Source organism: Alternaria conjuncta (genome assembly GCF_024043145.1).
Source record: "Alternaria conjuncta strain BMP 0040 chromosome Unknown scaffold_7, whole genome shotgun sequence".
Lineage (NCBI taxonomy): Eukaryota > Fungi > Ascomycota > Dothideomycetes > Pleosporales > Pleosporaceae > Alternaria > Alternaria conjuncta.
In genome coordinates, this window is record NW_026250096.1 from 241331 (window position 1) to 259143 (window position 17813).

The window sequence follows — 17813 nt, forward strand, 5'->3', positions numbered from 1 at the left end:
ACGAGCTCCCATTGTTCCTGCATCGACTACTTTGGCTCCCCTGACCTTTCCCGACACACGCTACTGTAGCTGCGATGTTGCAGCGACTGCGTTGCTTCCTCAGGACAGGACATGCCTGGCCCTCAAGTCGAACTGAGCGCACCCTTAGCAAACTAACCGGGTAGTGTATCTCGGTCTGCCATGTCCGTCTTTGCGAGCTTGCGTGGTAGTAGACTACAAGGGAGCAGTCTTTGGCGCCGCATTTCCGCTCGTAGACGGCATTGCAAGTCCAGTCTGGATGGGTGCAGGCTGCCATGTTTGAGCCTTTGCTTCAAACCCGTCCTTCTCAACGATGTTGACATCCCTAAGTGCAAGTATAAGCATAGTTCCAGTGCTGCATCGCATCAAGTCCAAGAAGAAAATCCAGTAGCAAGTATTTACTCCGTAGCCAGCACTTTCTTGATCGGTTCTGCAGCCTCGATGAACTTCTCGACCATGGTGTCCAGCTTGGTGAGATCGTCCTTGCCCTTCTTAACCTCCGCAATGAGTTTTTGCTTCTGCTTCAGCTTCTCCTGCCGCGCTTCCTCGAGCTTGAGACGGACTTGGTGTTCGTGCTCGATGCGCGCCGTCATAAGGTCGTGTTCATTCGAATCTTGGTGCTCGGGGAACTGCTCGAGGAACTGCTCGCGGGGGATGAGTGGTAGCTTCATGTATTTGTGGCTATACAATAGTTAGCGATGGACGCAGTTTTCCACGCGAAGACGCACTCGTAGTTTTCAGCAGCAGAGATCTCGGATCGTAGCGACTGCTCCTCATACTTGAGGTTGTGGAGACCCAGAATGAGCGCATCGTTCACTGCCCTGTCATCGGAGGTCTTCGACTTTTCCTCGCGCACTTTCAGCACGCTCTGCCGGTACAAGGTCTTGACAATCGACAGTTGCGCGCGGATGTACTTCTCCCGCTTCTCTATGTCTTGTGTGGCTTTCTTCTCCTTGTCAATATCTTCGCGCGAACCTGGCTTCGTATTCTTTGGGTGGGCGAGCTGGTAGTCTACAAGCTCATTGATGAGCTTCTTGAGGTTTTGCACTTCGTTGTACAAACGCGCGTTATGTGACGTCTTGATGAGATCGGGGATATTGAAGGTGGAGAGATCCGTAGGCATCGCGTCACTAGCCGGCGCGACTGGAAGCTGATGTCCGCTCATATTGGAAGCCTTTGCAGGGTGTGGTCGCGGGTGTTGGCGCGCTCGAAGAAAGGCGCGCCTGCTTGGCATTCGGCTCGGACTCCAGTATCACATGATCTCGTTGAACCTGGGTACAGCTCCTACCACCTGAGCCACGCCTGTTTTTTCCAACGACGCCACAATTAGGCTGAACTCTCGGAAAATACACTAGGTCCCCAATGCATTGCCTGAGATATCGAATACGCCACGTCTGATCGATCTCGGTAAGCAGTGCGCAGTGTGGAGAGATGAGATGCGTACCAGACCTCGGGATCCTGGCTCATTCGATCCCACAGGGCGCCACATATATCCTCGCCTATCATCCTGACGCATCGTGAAGGGATGTTCACATTGAGCACATCGCGCATCAGATCGATCGTACTCAGCGCACTGGTCAGCCGTTCAATCCAAGTACTAGCATCGAGCAGTTCCAGGAATCCAAACATGCATACCCTGATTGAGCGGACTTAGGCCCACCCTTCGTCAGCTCAAGGAATCTGGTATTGGGTTTTGCAATGCACAATCTTCTCTCGCGGGCTACATCAAAGCTATCGCAATCATGCCGTATACCAGAATACAAGCTCAAGCACCAGCCCGGACCGCGTTTCGAGTCAAAGGAGTACTCTTTTGCTTCCTCCTGCGGGCTGAAGGAATACGTGTGGAAGTTGTGGACTATCACGAGGATGCTGCAAGAGCTACACCCGACTACCAGGAACCGATTGCACGCACTGCAGAATGACAAGCCTTAGCCATTCTGTTTGTGGTGCCGACGCGGTCGCTACCTTACGACATACTCGCCAAGTGGGAGCACTCCGTGCTTCCGATGCCAACTGACTCACCTCTAGTCGTCATGCTCAACCCTTCCTCAGAACTTCATCTCCGATCTTGCATAGCCGTGCCGCCCCATGCTACGCTTGTCCTTCTACAAAAGAACGTGTTCTGACAGAGACAAAATCCTTCGCGAATGCATTTCGCCCAAGTTGGCGTCTCATGGAAAGAGTACCAGACCGCACATCGGCGAGAACATTGTACACTCGACAAAGTCCAAGGTCACTAGCAAAAACGGCGAAGTGCGCAAGAACGGCCCAGAATCCTCCCCTCGCAGGTACTGGGCGTTCTACCAATAGCGCGGTCGCGGCACGTGCTAGCGTCGTGTTAGGCGTACCTAGGATCTGAGCCTGAGATGAGTAATTGCGGAGGATTTGCATGACTGCAGACGCCCAAGGTTTGCAATTCCATGAAGATCATCGCAACGCTCATATTCCGAGCCACTGTCAACGCCTCATTTCAAAACGGCCTGAAACGTCGAGAGACCTTGGGCTGGGTACAGACGCGGCTCGCTAAGAGCCTCTTGATCAGCAAGCTGCCGGAAGTCATCATCCTCGGCAAGAGCTCGCAACGTGCTTGGCTGAAAATCTGGTACTAGTGAGCCAGTCTTTGCCCTTTTGTATCTTGCATCATTGCGAAACTTAGTCGGGGACCAATCATAGCGGACGTCCACGAAAGACATCTTTACGGCTCCCACGCGCTCAATAGTTGGCTAGACTTTCCGCTACCCTTGTGGATGGAGGGAGTTAGCCCCACTCCTGTATTGTTCAGTTTTGTCACTTGTCATTTGTCCAGACGGAATTTTCGAGTATGGCGGAGGCATGTCCGAAGAGATCAGGTCTCGCTGCGGCTGTTGGTGGCACCAGCCCTAGATCGATCTTGTGCGGCACAGCTAGCAATACGATTCCGAAGCCAGGGGTAGACGAGGTTTCAACGAAGCTTCGGCGACCCTTCTGGCAATCCCTGGCGCAGCGAGACGCCTCTCTTCATGGGGCAACGAGCTTTGGATGCCCCGAACTTCACCTCTAGCGGAACGGCGTACCACCCACTCAAATGATGTGTCTCGGGCCGTGCGGCCTAAAGGCAGTCTGCGTACGTACACTGCGCGCAGGGTTATCGCAGGTGGAGCTAGATAGCCCGGAAAGACATGACCGATGGACCCCAGATGGCAATTACGAATATGTGGCTGGTAGGCGAATGCTCTTTTGCTTTTCCCGTTACGTTCGGCGCCTTGTTCATGCAACGCCGAACGTACCCATGCACGGCTCGTTCTTTGGGCTGAACACTGGCGGCTGATACGAGATGACTTTGCATCTAGCATCCGCGTGGTTTGGGCAGATTCTGTTTCGTGCACTATCTGGGCTGTCGAGACGTTCACACGCATACCAATTTTGGAGTCAGTTGGGGGAGATACCGCTCCTCGCATAGCCAACGCTTAGATCATACATGCATGCAAGCAGCACGAGGCAGCTATCCAAGTATGGACTAGATACCCGAGAAAGATCAACCCGCACGATGCTCGGCTAGCAGTAGTGTGGCATGCAGCTGTGCCAGCAGGCACAATCTGCACGCTGCAGTCACAATGATCAGCTAAAAGGAAGCTGCCGGCAATCAAAATGATATTCATCGGTGCTATGTCTTGCTAAACTGTGTAGCGTACAACAGTTTCCCGGAGATAGGTTTCGGCCCACAGCACCGACCGTATGTTTTCCCCCTATGCACGCACACTTTCACGTGGAATGGCAGGTGTCATCTAGGATATCCCTAGAACAACCTGGGGCGCTGCCATACAGCTCTTGGCACTAAGCCCGGCGAAGGCGAGAACCTAAACCTTATTCCGGGCCTTTCGAGCGCCCATTACAACCTTAGAGCTATGACGCGACGCGATTCGCCTGGTCGCGCCTCCTTGACTCGATGCTCATGCGGGCTAGAGCAGACGGACGGCCTGGCTTACCACGGTATTTGGAGCGGGCCACAGATAGTCTCTAGTCAGGGCTCTCGAGTGCACTGTAAAGAAGCCTCGTTGACCCGCTCGTTGGTCTCTTTGATTCCCCCAGCATTCGTTCATTGTTACCATCTTTGTCATGGCTCCAGCAAAAGAGACATCGGTTGATCTGTGCAAGCGGGTCAACGCACAGGGAAACACCATCGCAATCCGCATGCTCGAATACCTGAGCACAGCAAAGACACCTATTCATGGCTTTGAGCCACTTGCCAGAGAGTTCATCGAACTCTGTCAGGTGTTATGGTCCATTGAGGCCGGTGTCACGGAAGCTTCGAAAACACGAAGTGGATTTCCCGTCGAGGTATCTCAAGAACTTGACAGAAGGGTCCGCCAAGTCAACGAAGAGTTCTCTGTTTTGGCCCAAATGGTCAACAAGTGTACGTTTCCCCAAATCTTGGATTGTCTGCTTCTATTACCCTCCCTTGCATGGTTGTTGCGGACTGTTGCTGACAGCATTCCTTGCTACAGTTGTCGACAAGGAGAACCACAAAGGCGGCTTTGGCATGAAGTTCCGAATGATGTTCGCCGACACAGATGTCGAGAAAATGCGCCACACACTGTCACGAAGTCGTGACTCCCTCAAAGTCAGCTCTGCTATGTTCAGGTGGACACTAGGCGACGCGCGAGCCGATGCTTCCATGGGCATTGGATATGCCGGACTGATTGCCGCGTTGGAGCGACTGAACCCAAGCAAAGCTTCCAGCCTTCCACCTCTACACCCAGCGCCGACATCCGATCTTCCACCGACACCACCTACAAAAGCTCCGAGCAATCATGGAGACCACCCCCTCTTACCACCTTCACATCCTTCACACCGTATGGACAGACCGTCACTGAACGAACTTCGCCACGAGGAAGGACACTCGTATGACAGTCATAGTTCAAATTTCAGGCACGAGGACACTGGCCTCTCGCCAGGAATCGTTGATCTTCACAAGAACTGGCGCGCACCAGCCAGCGCTCGTTCCAGTGAATCAACCAGGGACACAATGTACCATCAGAATGTTCGGTATCACGAGGATCCGGTGTACGAGGATGTCGCATCTCACTCCTCTACCCGGTCGCCCACCATGGAAGAGAAGTTGCACAGTCTCAATGTCAGCGAGCGCTACATGGACGATCATCACTCTTCATCCAAAGTGGATTCTGCCATCACATCGCCGCACTGGGCGCCACGCCAAAGTGGGGGCTCCAAGAATGTTGGTGGCAAGGCAGCACTCTTCAACGCTGTCGAACAGAGGAGGCACCGGATGCTCGAGCAGCTCCTTGACGGCGGTGCTAAAGCAGAACCTCACATGGAGTCAGCAATGCTTCGCGTCGCTGCCCAAAATCAAGACGTGGAGAGCATCACGCTACTTCTACGATATGGTGCGGATGCGAACGGTTTCGACCGCGAAGGTGTCACTCCCTTGTTCGCCGCCACTCGTGCCCAATGTCTTGAATGTGCGAAGACACTGCTAAAGCATGGCGCTGATCCTAACCTGTCCGCCGGCCCCGATTCCGAATCACCCCTAGCGCTGGCTGCGTCTCAGAACTCTATTGATCTCGTTCAATTGTATCTCGCCAATGGCGGCGATGCTGGCTTCATCATGGAAAATGGTTCTACGGCACTCGTATCAGCCATGAACAAGACCACTTCGCCCAAGTGTGTTGAAATGCTCCTGAGCGCGGATGGCGATGCCAACGCAAAGAATGGAGAGGGTACAACGGCCCTCTTCCAGGCTATTCAGGCGAACCGTGTAGATCTCATGACTGTGTTGCTCGACCACGGAGCGAATCCCAACCTTCCGGGCCCTAAGCACCCGCTCTGGCCATCCACCTACAAGCCAAAAGCTCTTCAGCTGCTGCTTTCTCGCGGTGCTGACACCAAGAAGACACCAGGTGTCATGGAATTGGCTTCTAGTCTTAAGAAGCTGGATTCCATCAAGATCCTCATGGAAGCTGGTGTATCACCCAACCTGCGGAAAGACGGAGTCTACACACCACTCTGCTCAGCTATTCGTGACAACAGCCCGGAGATCGTCACTTATCTGCTAGAGCATGGCGCAGACCCCAACTTCAACGCTGCGGAGTACCCGGCCTTCAAGTGTATCACACACAAGCGCACGCATTTCCTCCCGCAACTGGTTGCCGCTGGCGCAGACCTTAACAAGCCCAAGGGTATTATCGAAACGGCTGTCAAGTTTAACGACAAGGACGCGATGATTTACCTGCTCGATCAGGGTGTCAACCCCAACGACCGCACACCGGACGGATGCACACCGCTTACCACTGCCATCAACGACGATCACGGCGAGCTTGTCGATATCCTTCTCTCTCGCGGCGCAGACCCAGCCATCCGTGGCAAGGATTGGCCTCTATGCATGGCTGTCAAGCGCCCCACCATTCTCAAGAAACTCCTTGCCGCAACCCCCAACCCACGTGCCTTCCGTGGTGTCGTCGAGATGGCTGTTGTAGCCAATCAACTCGAAAGCATCAAGCTTCTCCTCGCAGCAGGCGTTAGCGTCGAAGACAAGAACTGCGGTGTCTTCTCTCCACTCACAACGGCCATTCGCGAAGAACGCAAGGTCATTGTTCGCTACCTTCTCGACGTCGCGAATGCCGACCCCAACGCCCCTGGCGAGCACTTGCCCATTGTCAAAGCCCTCCGCCGCTACTCAGGCGACACAGAGATCATCCAGATGTTGCTCACACGCGGCGCGGACATCAACAAGATGCACCGCGGCTGGAATGCTATTCTGCAAGCCGTCGAGAACGGCGATGCTGAGATCCTCAAGCTTCTGATCGACATGGGTGGCACCGTCGACCTTCAACTACTCGACGAATCCGGCCGCGCCGTTATTGACATTGTCACTGAGAGGGGCTGGGAAGAGGGCCTTGCGCTCCTCTTCCCGAATGCGTCCAGCAGTCCGAAGGCCAACGTCTCAAAGGCCAGGTAGTAGGTAATCCACCACTGCTTTCTCCCTCTTGTTACTTTGCGGCAGGAAGAGAGCTGACTAGCCGCAATAGTAACAAGAAGAGTTTCTCAATCTCTGACTGGCGCTGGATGAGCATCGAGCTTGAGAAAGGAGATCTGAAGAGTAGTGATGACGACGACGACGTTCCGGACGATTGCAGTCAAGCTTCTAGTGAGCTGTTACACGCATAACGGAAGGGTCCGTATTATTACTTGCCTTTTCTTTCTCGTCATGGAAGTAATGCTGGTTGGGAGGCTTGGGCATGGTTGCATTGGCGTTCTCGGTATACCACCTGTCATTTAGCATCCTTTTCTTTGGTTTTATACGACACGGAGCGCACTTGACTACTCAATCGGTAGTAATCTTCTTGTTTACTGGAGCTGCGCTTTTGTGTATCATTCGTCTCAATACACTTATACATACTTTACATCCACATGATCATTTTTCCTTCTTGATACTCACATCGACCTTTCCAACTATTGCGTTCACCCACTCAATACCCCTCTTCTACACACCATATCATAATCAAAATCACGCTTCGGTCCGAATACCTCCTCACTCAGGCAGCCCTAGTCTGAACTCATTGCCCTGCATTGAACAAAATCCTTTAGTCCGCCACACTCGCCTTGCTCACACCCTCATCTCTGTACCCACATTCCAGGCCCTCGGTACACACGAAACCTTATCATTAGTCCCAAACGCGGGAGTTGAGGCTTGATAGACTAAAAGCTTTTGAGCTCGTGACTACACACAAGTACCAGAATGCGTTATCTTAGTATAGGCCTAGAAACGTAGGCAGAACTCAATCGGCGATCGCATTTGCGCCACATCCGTCGCGGGTCGTCGTCCAAAGTACTAAGATGCTTAGTGGGGAAATCAGCTGCGGATGATGCGCAAACCTTAATTGACTCTCACCCGGTCGGGAGTCGGCACAGGGACATATGGGTTAACCTTGTCCGTGATCACGAAATGGGGTATGCTCAACGAGGGTGTTCCCTCTAGACTTTGCCTCGCCTTGCCTCGCCTTGCCGTGTGGTGCTTACGGAAAACTCACATCCATGCCCCTCACATCATGCACGCTGATCGTCAACAAGATTGATACAAGCGAGGAATCCCATTAGACTAAATAACGCATCGTTCTACTTTAGAGGGATGAAGCCATCGCATCTCCAAACAAGAATGGAATAAGACATCCGTGACGAAACCAAAGGGTATAAAAATAAGTGGCTAATGTTTCGCAAAGCCAAGAATGTGAATGAAGATCATGAAGTCGTAGATCGAGATTGTTACTGAACAACTGACCCTTCAACGTATTTTTTGTTGCGTGAAATAGCTGGCCAGCGTGGCCTAAATGCAAAGACTCTAACGCTGGAATAGAGAATGAGGGAAACGATCGTTATACATTATGTCGTGAATAGAGCGTCGGAGCGACAGGCTCATGCGAATGCTGCAGACGAGGGCGTTGCTCGGTGGCGGACTTATGATGGTGTTTCAAGCTTTGATCAGCCAAAGCACTCTACACGCTAGGAAGCCAGAAGGAAAGCAAGAACTGTCCCACAAGACGTGACGTATATTTCGTCTGGTTGTCGGCTGAGATGCTGACCTGCTGCCGTTGTTGCAGGAAATCGACTGGATTGTCATTAGCAAGGCCTCTCTCGCAACATCCAAGTAATGCGATGGTATCGACTTACTGTTCTCCTTGACCAACTGCGCAACTTGTCTCACGAAGTTAACACTGCTCGCATCTCCGAAGCCCACCTCCTTTTCCCAGTCGTGATCTGCGTCGCGCATTGGGTTATGCTTGCGGTTGTACTTCCATCGGAATATCTGCTGCACGAAGTGCATCCGCTGATCAATCTCACGACACGCGATATCCGCCTGGCTCTGCGCGTCTCTCAGGTCTAAGCGCTCTGTAGTAGCCTTGGTAGACATGACTAGGTGAATGGTCTTTTGCTGGTCTTCAAGCGCCATGCACATACCTAGCACCGCGACAAAAGCGGCAAGCCATTTATCGCAGCCCTTGGAAGATTTGAAGATTTGCTGAAGCTTGTTCAGAACAGTAGTCTGAATTGAGCGTTGCAGACGAGAGAAGAAGTATTTGAGCTGTCGGTTGGTCATGCGCGGCGATGTGTAGTTCTCGACGTAAGAGTTGTGACCGCTGTACGAGTGCATGCGTGACAGTGTTGCGGCTTTCGTTTCCTCGGCGATGGTGAGTGTGTGTGACATGATGAACGTGACCACGATAAGGCGGAAGATTTCACGGAGTAGCTTTGCCTCGTCGTCCGACTTTGGCTTCACGCGCGTCATCAGCTTGAAGAGCTTCTGTTGGAAGTCATTGTCATCTTCCATCCAGCAAAGCTCGCCAAAGGCGTCGAGGTGATGGTCGACGATCTCGGTGATATACCTGTCGTACTTCTTCTCTTCGTTGTGGTTGATGTGCACCATGCCTAGTGCTGGGCTTTGCTTCTGGATAGCGACTCTCGTGTGTGTGACAGGATCTGTCTTGTACTGGATTTGCACTAGCAACGCGTCGCCACGAGGGATGAACTCGTACACCTTCACTGGCATCCGAGGCATGTTGTCTTGGCCGCATGTCATCATGACGGTTAATTCGACACTTCCCCATTGTTGGATGTACTGAGTCACAAAATGCGTGAGGTTTGCGTCCTCATGCATTTGCGTAACCAGAGAAGGAAGGAAGTATGGCGACAAATCGATGAGCTTCAGCCGATTACATCCAAGGCCGCAATCAGCATTCGGTCGCTGAGATCGCTTGAAGCAACGCTCGCAGATATCGCCCGGCCCACACTTGTCCCTCTGCAAAACACAATGCCAGCATGCCACAATCTTACGCATATCATGCGCTGCTTTGGCAACAGTCGGCTCGAGATGAGTGCCCAACGCTCTGCCACCAGACTTTGCTGCCAGTGCTTTCTGTGCTGCACTCTGCGATGACTCTGGCTCAGGAGATGCATCGAAACTCAGTTCAGGTACAGCGCTGACTGTGGAAAAGTCCATCTTGATAGAAGGTTGGTGTGGTTGCTGTAGCTGCGGCAGTTGTTGCAGATGGGTGTATTGCTGTGTCTGATACTGGTCGAAGATCATCTCAGAGTCTGAATGTTGATAAGATGAGTATACGCCATCGGAGCTCCCCGGACTGGGTGCGGAAGGGCTAACTTCTGGCTGATACGGAGACCTTGGGTGGTAGCCCGTCGATGAGGCCGTCGATGGTGGGGCGGGAAATTGGTTGCTGGTGATGTAAGTATCCGTGAAGAGACTAGATGATGCGTTGTAGTTGACAAAGTTTTGCTGATCGGGTGGTGGTGATGCGCGCGTGAACTGCATCTCTATGGACTGATGAGTCGGAAGTTGTGTTCTTGGCACATGGTCGAACGGACGATGAGGAAGATTTTGGCCTTGGGTGAAGTATAGTTCACCTTGGAATGATGTCGTGGGTTCGCTAGGTGAGATCAGGGAGGAAGGATCTGTATATTGCGCTGCCCACGAGTCCACATCCACCAGATAGTCCGAGTAATTGATAGGATCGCTCGCAGGGTCGAAAACGACATGGCCGGATCGAGGGACCATTGAGGACCGCGAAGGTGCTTGTCCATTCCAAGGGTCATGGCGAGGTGGCTGGGTAGTGTAGTTCTGATTGTACATGTTGGTTTGAGGATGTGCCGGTGCTACGTGGTGCGATGGTTGGGTCTGCATAGTATACTGCTGTTGATACCGCTGCGTCTCAGCCATTGTAGCGTTAAACGCCGCCTGGACTGCTATGCGGGTGTCAGCGGATATGGCTGAGCTATGTCAAGATGACAAACCTTGATCGCTGAACAACATGCCAGAATCCACCCCGGGTATGGAGTGGTGTGAGCCGTGGGATGACATGGTATTGCCGTTATGGTGGTAGTTAGGCGTGTAATCGATCATGTCTCCCTCAAATGATGAGCCTTCTGGCGTCCTTACAGACGTGGGAGAGGTCGAAGAGCTGTCAATCTCCCATTGCATATACTCGGGTGGCTGGTCTTGGGGCAGTTCCGGTTGTTGCGGCAGACCGCGGCTCACAGGCGGTGGGGTCGCAAGCGGGCCAGGCGAGAGTCCAGTATGGTTGATCAGGGAATCTGTTGGTGTTTTCGAGCGCCGGCTGTCATATTGACCATAGACAAATGCATGCGGATCGATGAAAAGCGGCTGGTCCTGGTAGGTCTGGTAGTGCTGTGAGTATGTCGACATGATGCGCAAGTGGCGGCCGGGGCCAGACAGAAGTTAGGGTCTTCCTAGACCTTGCGCATCAGACGGCTATGAGAATCCTGTTGTGGGATGATGACCCAGCGCTCGAGCCACGGACTGGAGATGGTGAAGACGGGAAGACAACGGCTCGTACCCGGGCAGAACAGCGATGCGCAACAGGGAACGGCACGCGCGAAGGGTCTGACCAGAATGGGGGACGTCCAACACTACTCGAGGAGGACGCGCAAGAAGAATCTGTCTCAGAGCGGCTGATTGTCAGAAGTTCAGATGGCGATTAGTCTGGTGGCATTCCCGCCCATCTTACGCTGCCCCGCGAGGACCGGTGAAGGACAACCGGCAAATGCAAGCTATTGGGTTAGCTGCATGCATCCGCACAGCTTTTAGATCGCACCAAACCACAACCAACATTCGCGCTGCCTTCGCGCTGCGCTGCAAATCACCGATGGTTTGAGGTCGAGATTCTGTCGCCAAAGTGGCTGGTCGCGTCCCATTTTGCACGTTTTGGTCGCGATTTTTGCTCGTCGCGGGAGCCATGTCCTGAAACACATGGAGTCGTCCCCAGCCGCCTCGATGTGCCTCAGGCATGACTTATGCAATGCACAGCCTGCGCCTTGTTCGCTAAGCCATACCTCATCAAATGCAGCCTTGGGGGGACGAATGAAGGTCGCACTGAAGGGGACGGCTGGTTGAGCAACTGCAAATTACGATCTAGTGCGGCTCTGCGATGTTGACCGGTAGACGAGCTGCCAGCTCATGCTGCGGGCAGTGACATATGTGCGGGCGCGCAACCCAATCGTTTCCGTCCGGCAATAGGTCATACCGTTGTTTCCACCCGGTTGCGCGCATCCATGGGATGTGAGCGTTCTGTGTAAGAGGGCTTGTCGAATGCCAGCGCACAGTGGCGGACGGTAAGGTAAGCCGGATCATGTGGCGGCTGTCGCGCGTCATGTGTCGCTCGACGTCGTTGGCTTGCGTCTCTGGCAGAAGTGCGCTATGTGAAAGACGGAGGGGTGGCAGCAGTGTGAAGCCAGAGCTGGCACGAAGAACGTCTTTGATCATCGTTCAGGTTTGCTGCTTTGCGCGCGCTCGTAGACCTGGCAGGCGCCATCGTGTCCTGCCTCCAATCGACCTGGGCAGACACTATGCCCACTCCAGCCTAGGGCGCAGCACTGTGAGGAGCACGATTTTCGTACAGCCGGGTTTGGCCACGAGACAGCACCACCGCGCCTACTGTGGCGCAGTTTGATTCTTATCGTCGTTACGTTCAATCTGACCTTCCGACTAATTGTGCACCTTGCTCGGATCCCACAGTGAGTTCGAGCGACCGCGGTGTGCAACCGGCGCCACTTGCCGGGTGGCTGCTGCTTCACTTATTCTGTTCGAGACAATCAACAAGGCGCTTGAAAAGCGCTCAACCCAGGAAACCCTCGGTCGACGGTGCTACCACATTGCATTGTGTGACGTCATGAGAGTATGATGCTGGGTAACAGGGCAGTCGGTAAGCAGGAGAGACACTGGATATGAATTTTCGCGACAACGTGCAAATGTTCAAGCACACTCTAATCTTGTGGAAAGTCGTGACATACAGCACAGGCCGGGCCATGTCGCACCTAGTTGCCACGAGGCTGTGCGTATCGCAGCAACTCCTCATCCTTCAGCAACCGATCGTGGCATCCTTTCTCCAAACACACGCATACCTCGATACCTTCGTCAACAGCATTCGCCTTGACACCGGCCCTGCTCGGGTACACGAAAACATAGCCTTCGAATTGAGGATCGGGAAAGCGAATGGCTCTCGCGACACCGAAACCAAAATCATGTTTCTGGTACACATTCATGCCTTGCCAACTCGTACCTGCCAGGTCCATGCCTAGGAAGGAACTCATGTTGATGTTGATCCACCGCCTATCGTTGAGCCCCGCGATCCACTCGGGAAGCTCAGCGACGTATTGCGGAGTGATTGTCTTGATCGAGTTCCGCACTCTTTGCGCAATGCTGGGAAGGTTGTCTTCAGCAAGAAGTTCAAATATCTTGATCGGCTCGGTGCGGGGAAGCGCAACCGCATTGCCCATCATCGTTTCCGGCAGAGGCGGGTCCAACACCTTTCGTGTATTGAGTGCATGGACTAGGATGACCTCCTTGCCAAGATCAGGGTGGAGAAGCTCAAGCTTGGACCGTGTGATACTCTTCCAGAGGATGGACATGATTGCATCGTAAGTCGAGATCCAACTGTCTCCTGTCTTTGTCATGGCTCGAGACTTGAGTTCCTCCGTCTTACTCTTAGGAAAATGCCACATTCGAATAGCCAACTCGGGCATCTTGAAGTCGGCTGGCGGTGGAGGAGGCGGACCCCCGCCATCCTTAAGTACGGGGAACTTGTGGTCGAGTTCCTTCCACCGCGCAGCATCTGGCTTCTTTGCACTGAGACGCGATCGGTCCATCGTTTCCTTGGGGACTACCTGGAAGGAAGTTCCATTGGCCACCGCTGCAGAGTTCTGCGCCCAAGTGGTAAGGAAGCCGTCGCATCCCGGGCCGTCGGAACAGTTGTGATGGATAGCAACACCGAGGACGAGACCGCCTTTGATGAAATTTATCTGAAACGTAGAAATGAGGAGATCGTCTTCCTGATTGTCCCCAAGCGGCGAGAACAGTTGTTTCTCTGTCACCGCCTTGGGCAACAACCTGTGTCCCTTGAACGTCGCGGCTGGGAAATCGGTCCTATCCAGCTCTTCAAACGAAGGAAACGTTTCCTCCAGGTTCTGCACAAACAGACTGACTTCGCTGTCCTTTTTCTTCGTCACCCACAGCCGTCCATTGTCCGCGTCCATCTTCAAGCCGCCGGCGAGAATTGGGAACTGGCTCAATGTGACTTCGAGACCCTTGGCCATGCTATCCACGACCTTGGCCTTTTCAACATGTGGCGCGAGCTGGAACACCTCCACTATCTGCACATAGATCTTCGGCATGGTGTGGTCCATATCGGAGAGAGCGAAGTCCTCCTCTGCAGGAGCGCTCTCCCAACCTGCTGGGCGGATCCTAAGCTCTTTCGCGGACATGCTGCTTGCTGGGGTAAAACGTGGTTGAGGCCGAGAAGCTCCAGAAAAATGCAATGAATAAGAGACAGAAGGATTTCGCTTAAAACCACGACCCTTGAGGACGGAGAATTTCAGCAGCTGATCATGTCAAAGCCCCGACGTTGCGCGCCTTGCACTGTGGAGATGGCAAGGTTCATTTTAACCAGTGCGCCAATCATGAACTGTTTGTGAGGCGTTACTTCGGTCGGAAAACCTGCAGTTCTACATCCGATAAAGTGCCGTTCCTGACTCACTCTTGTACGGTCTCGCCAGGACAGTCTAATGTCTCGCAGGAAGCATGGTGAGTGCGTGCGGAATCTAGGCGCGGCAAGCGGCAACGGCGCGGCGCGAGCTTGAATGAAAGCATATCTCACCTCATGCAGACTTCCGTGGAGTCCAACCCCAGATTTTGACTAGGGCAATGCACAATACTTCCGAAGTATTCGCGTTCCACTACCCACATACCATTTGCGCATACATAAGGAGACAAGTATAAAGTCTACTTCTAGTTGATCAGGACACAACAGCGCATTACAGTCAAGCCTTAAGGGTAGCTCGCGGACTGCCTATAACGTAAGTCGCGATAGGGAGATAACATCAGTTTTGAAGAACACCGTGGTAATGCCACCGCTTATCACACTGCGTCACGCCGCACGTTCGTGCCCAAAGGGGTCTCCTCATCAGGACCGAATGTCGCTACCGCATGTTTGGACCGTTGGCAACCCACACCCGATACTCGTCCTAGTAACGAGTCGCGAACTTCAACGACATAGGGCCGACTTCATGACAAGGATCGGGAGCGCTTCTTCATGCCGACTCACGCACCGTTTCATTGGGCACATGCTGCAAAAATCAAATGGTTCCTGCGTCGCGTATAGCGACACATACCTTTCCCCGTTTTGTAAGGGGTTACTCTTTACTCACTCGCAGCACTTCGACTTATTGCGGCCGGACGAAGCACTCGCGATCTTTTGGTATTTGTTGAGAAGAAGTGCATACCGTTTGGAGTTTTCACGTACTGTTCACTGCCCACTATGGATTTTGTCCGAAGAGCCGGAGATAATGTGAATTTGGTGGTGTACGATAATATTCAGCCCATTGTTTGGATCACCACAGTTCCATTCTTCATAATGGGCTTGATATCATCTGCTATCCGGCTTTACACTCGAGCTTTCATACGAAAACCTTTTGGTACAGACGACTGGTTCATGCTGGTTGGAACTGTGAGTGTTAAACCTACCCTGTTTCTGAGCCGCGCTGTGACTGACCCAGAGACAGATTTTGTTCATCGGGCAGCAGTATATCGCTTGGATGTGGACCATCTTAGGCGGTGGACTGTAAGTTTGACACTTTCTGGAGGGAAGTTTTCCAACTGTTTTTCTAGGCACGTTACCGACCCTCGTGTTAAGCCTGAAAACCTCAAGAAAATCAGCACTGTACGTTATGGCAGTCTTACGTGCAGTGCGCGCTTTCGTTCGCTTGGTCATACATATTAACACATAAGGCAGTATCTCTTCGCAGAAGAGTTCTACTATCTTCTTCTACAGTTCTTCATAAAGATGTCGTTCCTCTTCTTCTATCGCCGCACACTCGAGGTCACACCAGGTTTTAGGATCGCGGTTATAACCACTATGATCCTGGTCGGCTTGCAGACAGGCGGCACATGGATTTTCTACGGCCTGCAATGTATCCCCATCCAAGCCTTTTTCACCCCAGAACTTTATCCGAACGCTGTCTGCATTTCCTCTGGTCTATCATACTACTTGCCCTCCGTTGCTGTAAGTCGCTCGTCACCTGTCAGACTACTCTCCACTGACACTATGCAGAACGTCTTCATGGACGTAGTGATTTACCTCCTCCCGATCTACCCTCTGTGGAACGTACAAACTACGGTCCGCCGCCGAATCGGTCTGATGTGCGTCTTTACCCTTGGAGGCTGCACGATTATGATTTCGCTTCTTCGCTTCATCGTCCTGTGGCAACTCGCAAACACGAAAGATGTGTCGTACATCTTCGGCTCCGTCACGATCGTCACGTCTATCGAATTCGCGGTAGCGATCATCACCGCCAATATGCCTGGAATGTACGGCTTCTACCGCGCAAGGGTATCGAGAAAAGAGCAGAGTTCTACTGAGGGATACCACTTTGGCATTGCTACCCCTGGATCCAAGGGCCGTTCTTTAGGGAACGCTAGTCGTGTAACAAAGGGTAGCAAACTGAGCACTCATGGCGAGGAAGATGATGTAAGAACAGGGAGCCAGGACGAGCTGTACCCAATGAGCAATCTCGGCGAGAGCGAAGAGGAGCAGAATATACGCGTCACTACGAAGGTCATAGTCGAAGGAGAAGATCCCAAGAGATTGCCCAGGAGTAGTCTCAGGAGCCTCAGAAAGGGACATTGATGGTGGCGATCATGGTCCCTTCTCAACCATGTGTAGCGAGCTGAGAGGCAAGATGTTGGCAGTGATTATGGCTATGCATTATACCCAAACATACGAAGATGTACACGCTTGTGGATTGGTAGCAAGTTTACTCTAGCATTGTTCAGCGTTGGCGCCTGGGGCGCTCTTTTCAAATTTAACACAGAGAACCAGCATACATAGCGAATGGCGTTTGTTTGCTCGGAAAAGACTTGCCACAGAATGCCAGATACGACTTCTGACGCGGAGCCTTCGACGGAGTCGATGTCCGAAGTTCGCGCTAGATCATCGGCGTCGAGAACTCCGCACTGCGTGTCAGCAGTCCTTCACATATCTGATACGAGTAATCCAGTGTCGTTCATCGCTCAATCTTTACCTGTACCCAATCAGCCTGTTCACGCAGGAATCAGCGAACACCTCCAGAGCGGATTCTAATGAATGCACCTGATGACTGCCCAGGTGAGCGTTCTGCAATTTGTGTGGCTGGTGACATTCTTTCACTCCGAATATTCCGTGTCATTAGCTGTTTCCAGTAAGAATCATGTACATCACCAGTAGGCTCCCGCTTATCAGCAACCTCATCCAATGGCGAGAGAGACTATGGGGCGTGAAGCGATGTGATCTAGACCTACTTGGGATTAGCAAGCTGCCGGGCCGTTTCGCCGGAACATTGAAGAATTACTCGTTCTGCTTCTGTATGTAGGAGATACGTGAGCTTAGGTGCGGAACAGTTCTTTCGCACTAATCTTACACTATTCGGAGAATCATCTAGTATGCTGCGAAGGAACGGGAAGCCCAGGTTGGTGAATTCGACAGTCAGATACCCACGGGTGGCTAATCGTGACGCGCAGGTCGTGCGAACCATGTCGCATATCGAAAATCAAGTGCGACCATGCCACGCCCACATGCTCAAAGTGCCAGACTCGTGGGATGACAGAACAGTGCTTTTATCATCCTAACCCAATGACGAAGCCTGCTGGCACCCCTCGCAAGAAGCCAGAGCCGCGTCGTCGCCGGTTGGATGCGCAGGCTACAAATCCGTCATCCAGTCAGGGGAGGTTGACGCCGTTGACC

General features: G+C 52.7%; 5 protein-coding genes across 5 annotated transcripts; 2 read left to right on the forward strand and 3 right to left on the reverse strand.

Moving 5' to 3' along the window:
- Positions 1 to 416: 416 nt before the first annotated feature.
- Positions 417 to 1183, reverse strand: J4E85_005161 (uncharacterized protein; the record flags this gene model as incomplete). The annotated part of the gene is made up of 2 exons (XM_051469411.1): positions 417 to 699; positions 747 to 1183. 2 exons carry the CDS (start codon positions 1181 to 1183, stop codon positions 417 to 419), a joined length of 720 nt encoding a protein of 239 aa, XP_051326242.1.
- Positions 1184 to 4113: 2930 nt separating this feature from the next.
- Positions 4114 to 6973, forward strand: J4E85_005162 (uncharacterized protein; the record flags this gene model as incomplete). The annotated part of the gene is made up of 2 exons (XM_051469412.1): positions 4114 to 4411; positions 4488 to 6973. 2 exons carry the CDS (start codon positions 4114 to 4116, stop codon positions 6971 to 6973), a joined length of 2784 nt encoding a protein of 927 aa, XP_051326243.1.
- A 1534-nt stretch (positions 6974 to 8507) lies between these two features.
- On the reverse strand, positions 8508 to 11227 carry J4E85_005163 (uncharacterized protein; the record flags this gene model as incomplete). Its single annotated transcript, XM_051469413.1, has 3 exons — positions 8508 to 8620; positions 8683 to 10767; positions 10816 to 11227. The coding sequence occupies 3 exons, from the start codon at positions 11225 to 11227 to the stop codon at positions 8508 to 8510; spliced, it is 2610 nt and encodes an 869-aa protein (XP_051326244.1).
- Positions 11228 to 12855: 1628 nt separating this feature from the next.
- On the reverse strand, positions 12856 to 14301 carry J4E85_005164 (uncharacterized protein; the record flags this gene model as incomplete). The annotated part of the gene is made up of 1 exon (XM_051469414.1): positions 12856 to 14301. The coding sequence occupies one exon, from the start codon at positions 14299 to 14301 to the stop codon at positions 12856 to 12858; it is 1446 nt and encodes a 481-aa protein (XP_051326245.1).
- Positions 14302 to 15630: 1329 nt separating this feature from the next.
- Positions 15631 to 16721, forward strand: J4E85_005165 (uncharacterized protein; the record flags this gene model as incomplete). The annotated part of the gene is made up of 4 exons (XM_051469415.1): positions 15631 to 15656; positions 15704 to 15755; positions 15828 to 16097; positions 16146 to 16721. 4 exons carry the CDS (start codon positions 15631 to 15633, stop codon positions 16719 to 16721), a joined length of 924 nt encoding a protein of 307 aa, XP_051326246.1.
- Positions 16722 to 17813: the final 1092 nt, after the last annotated feature.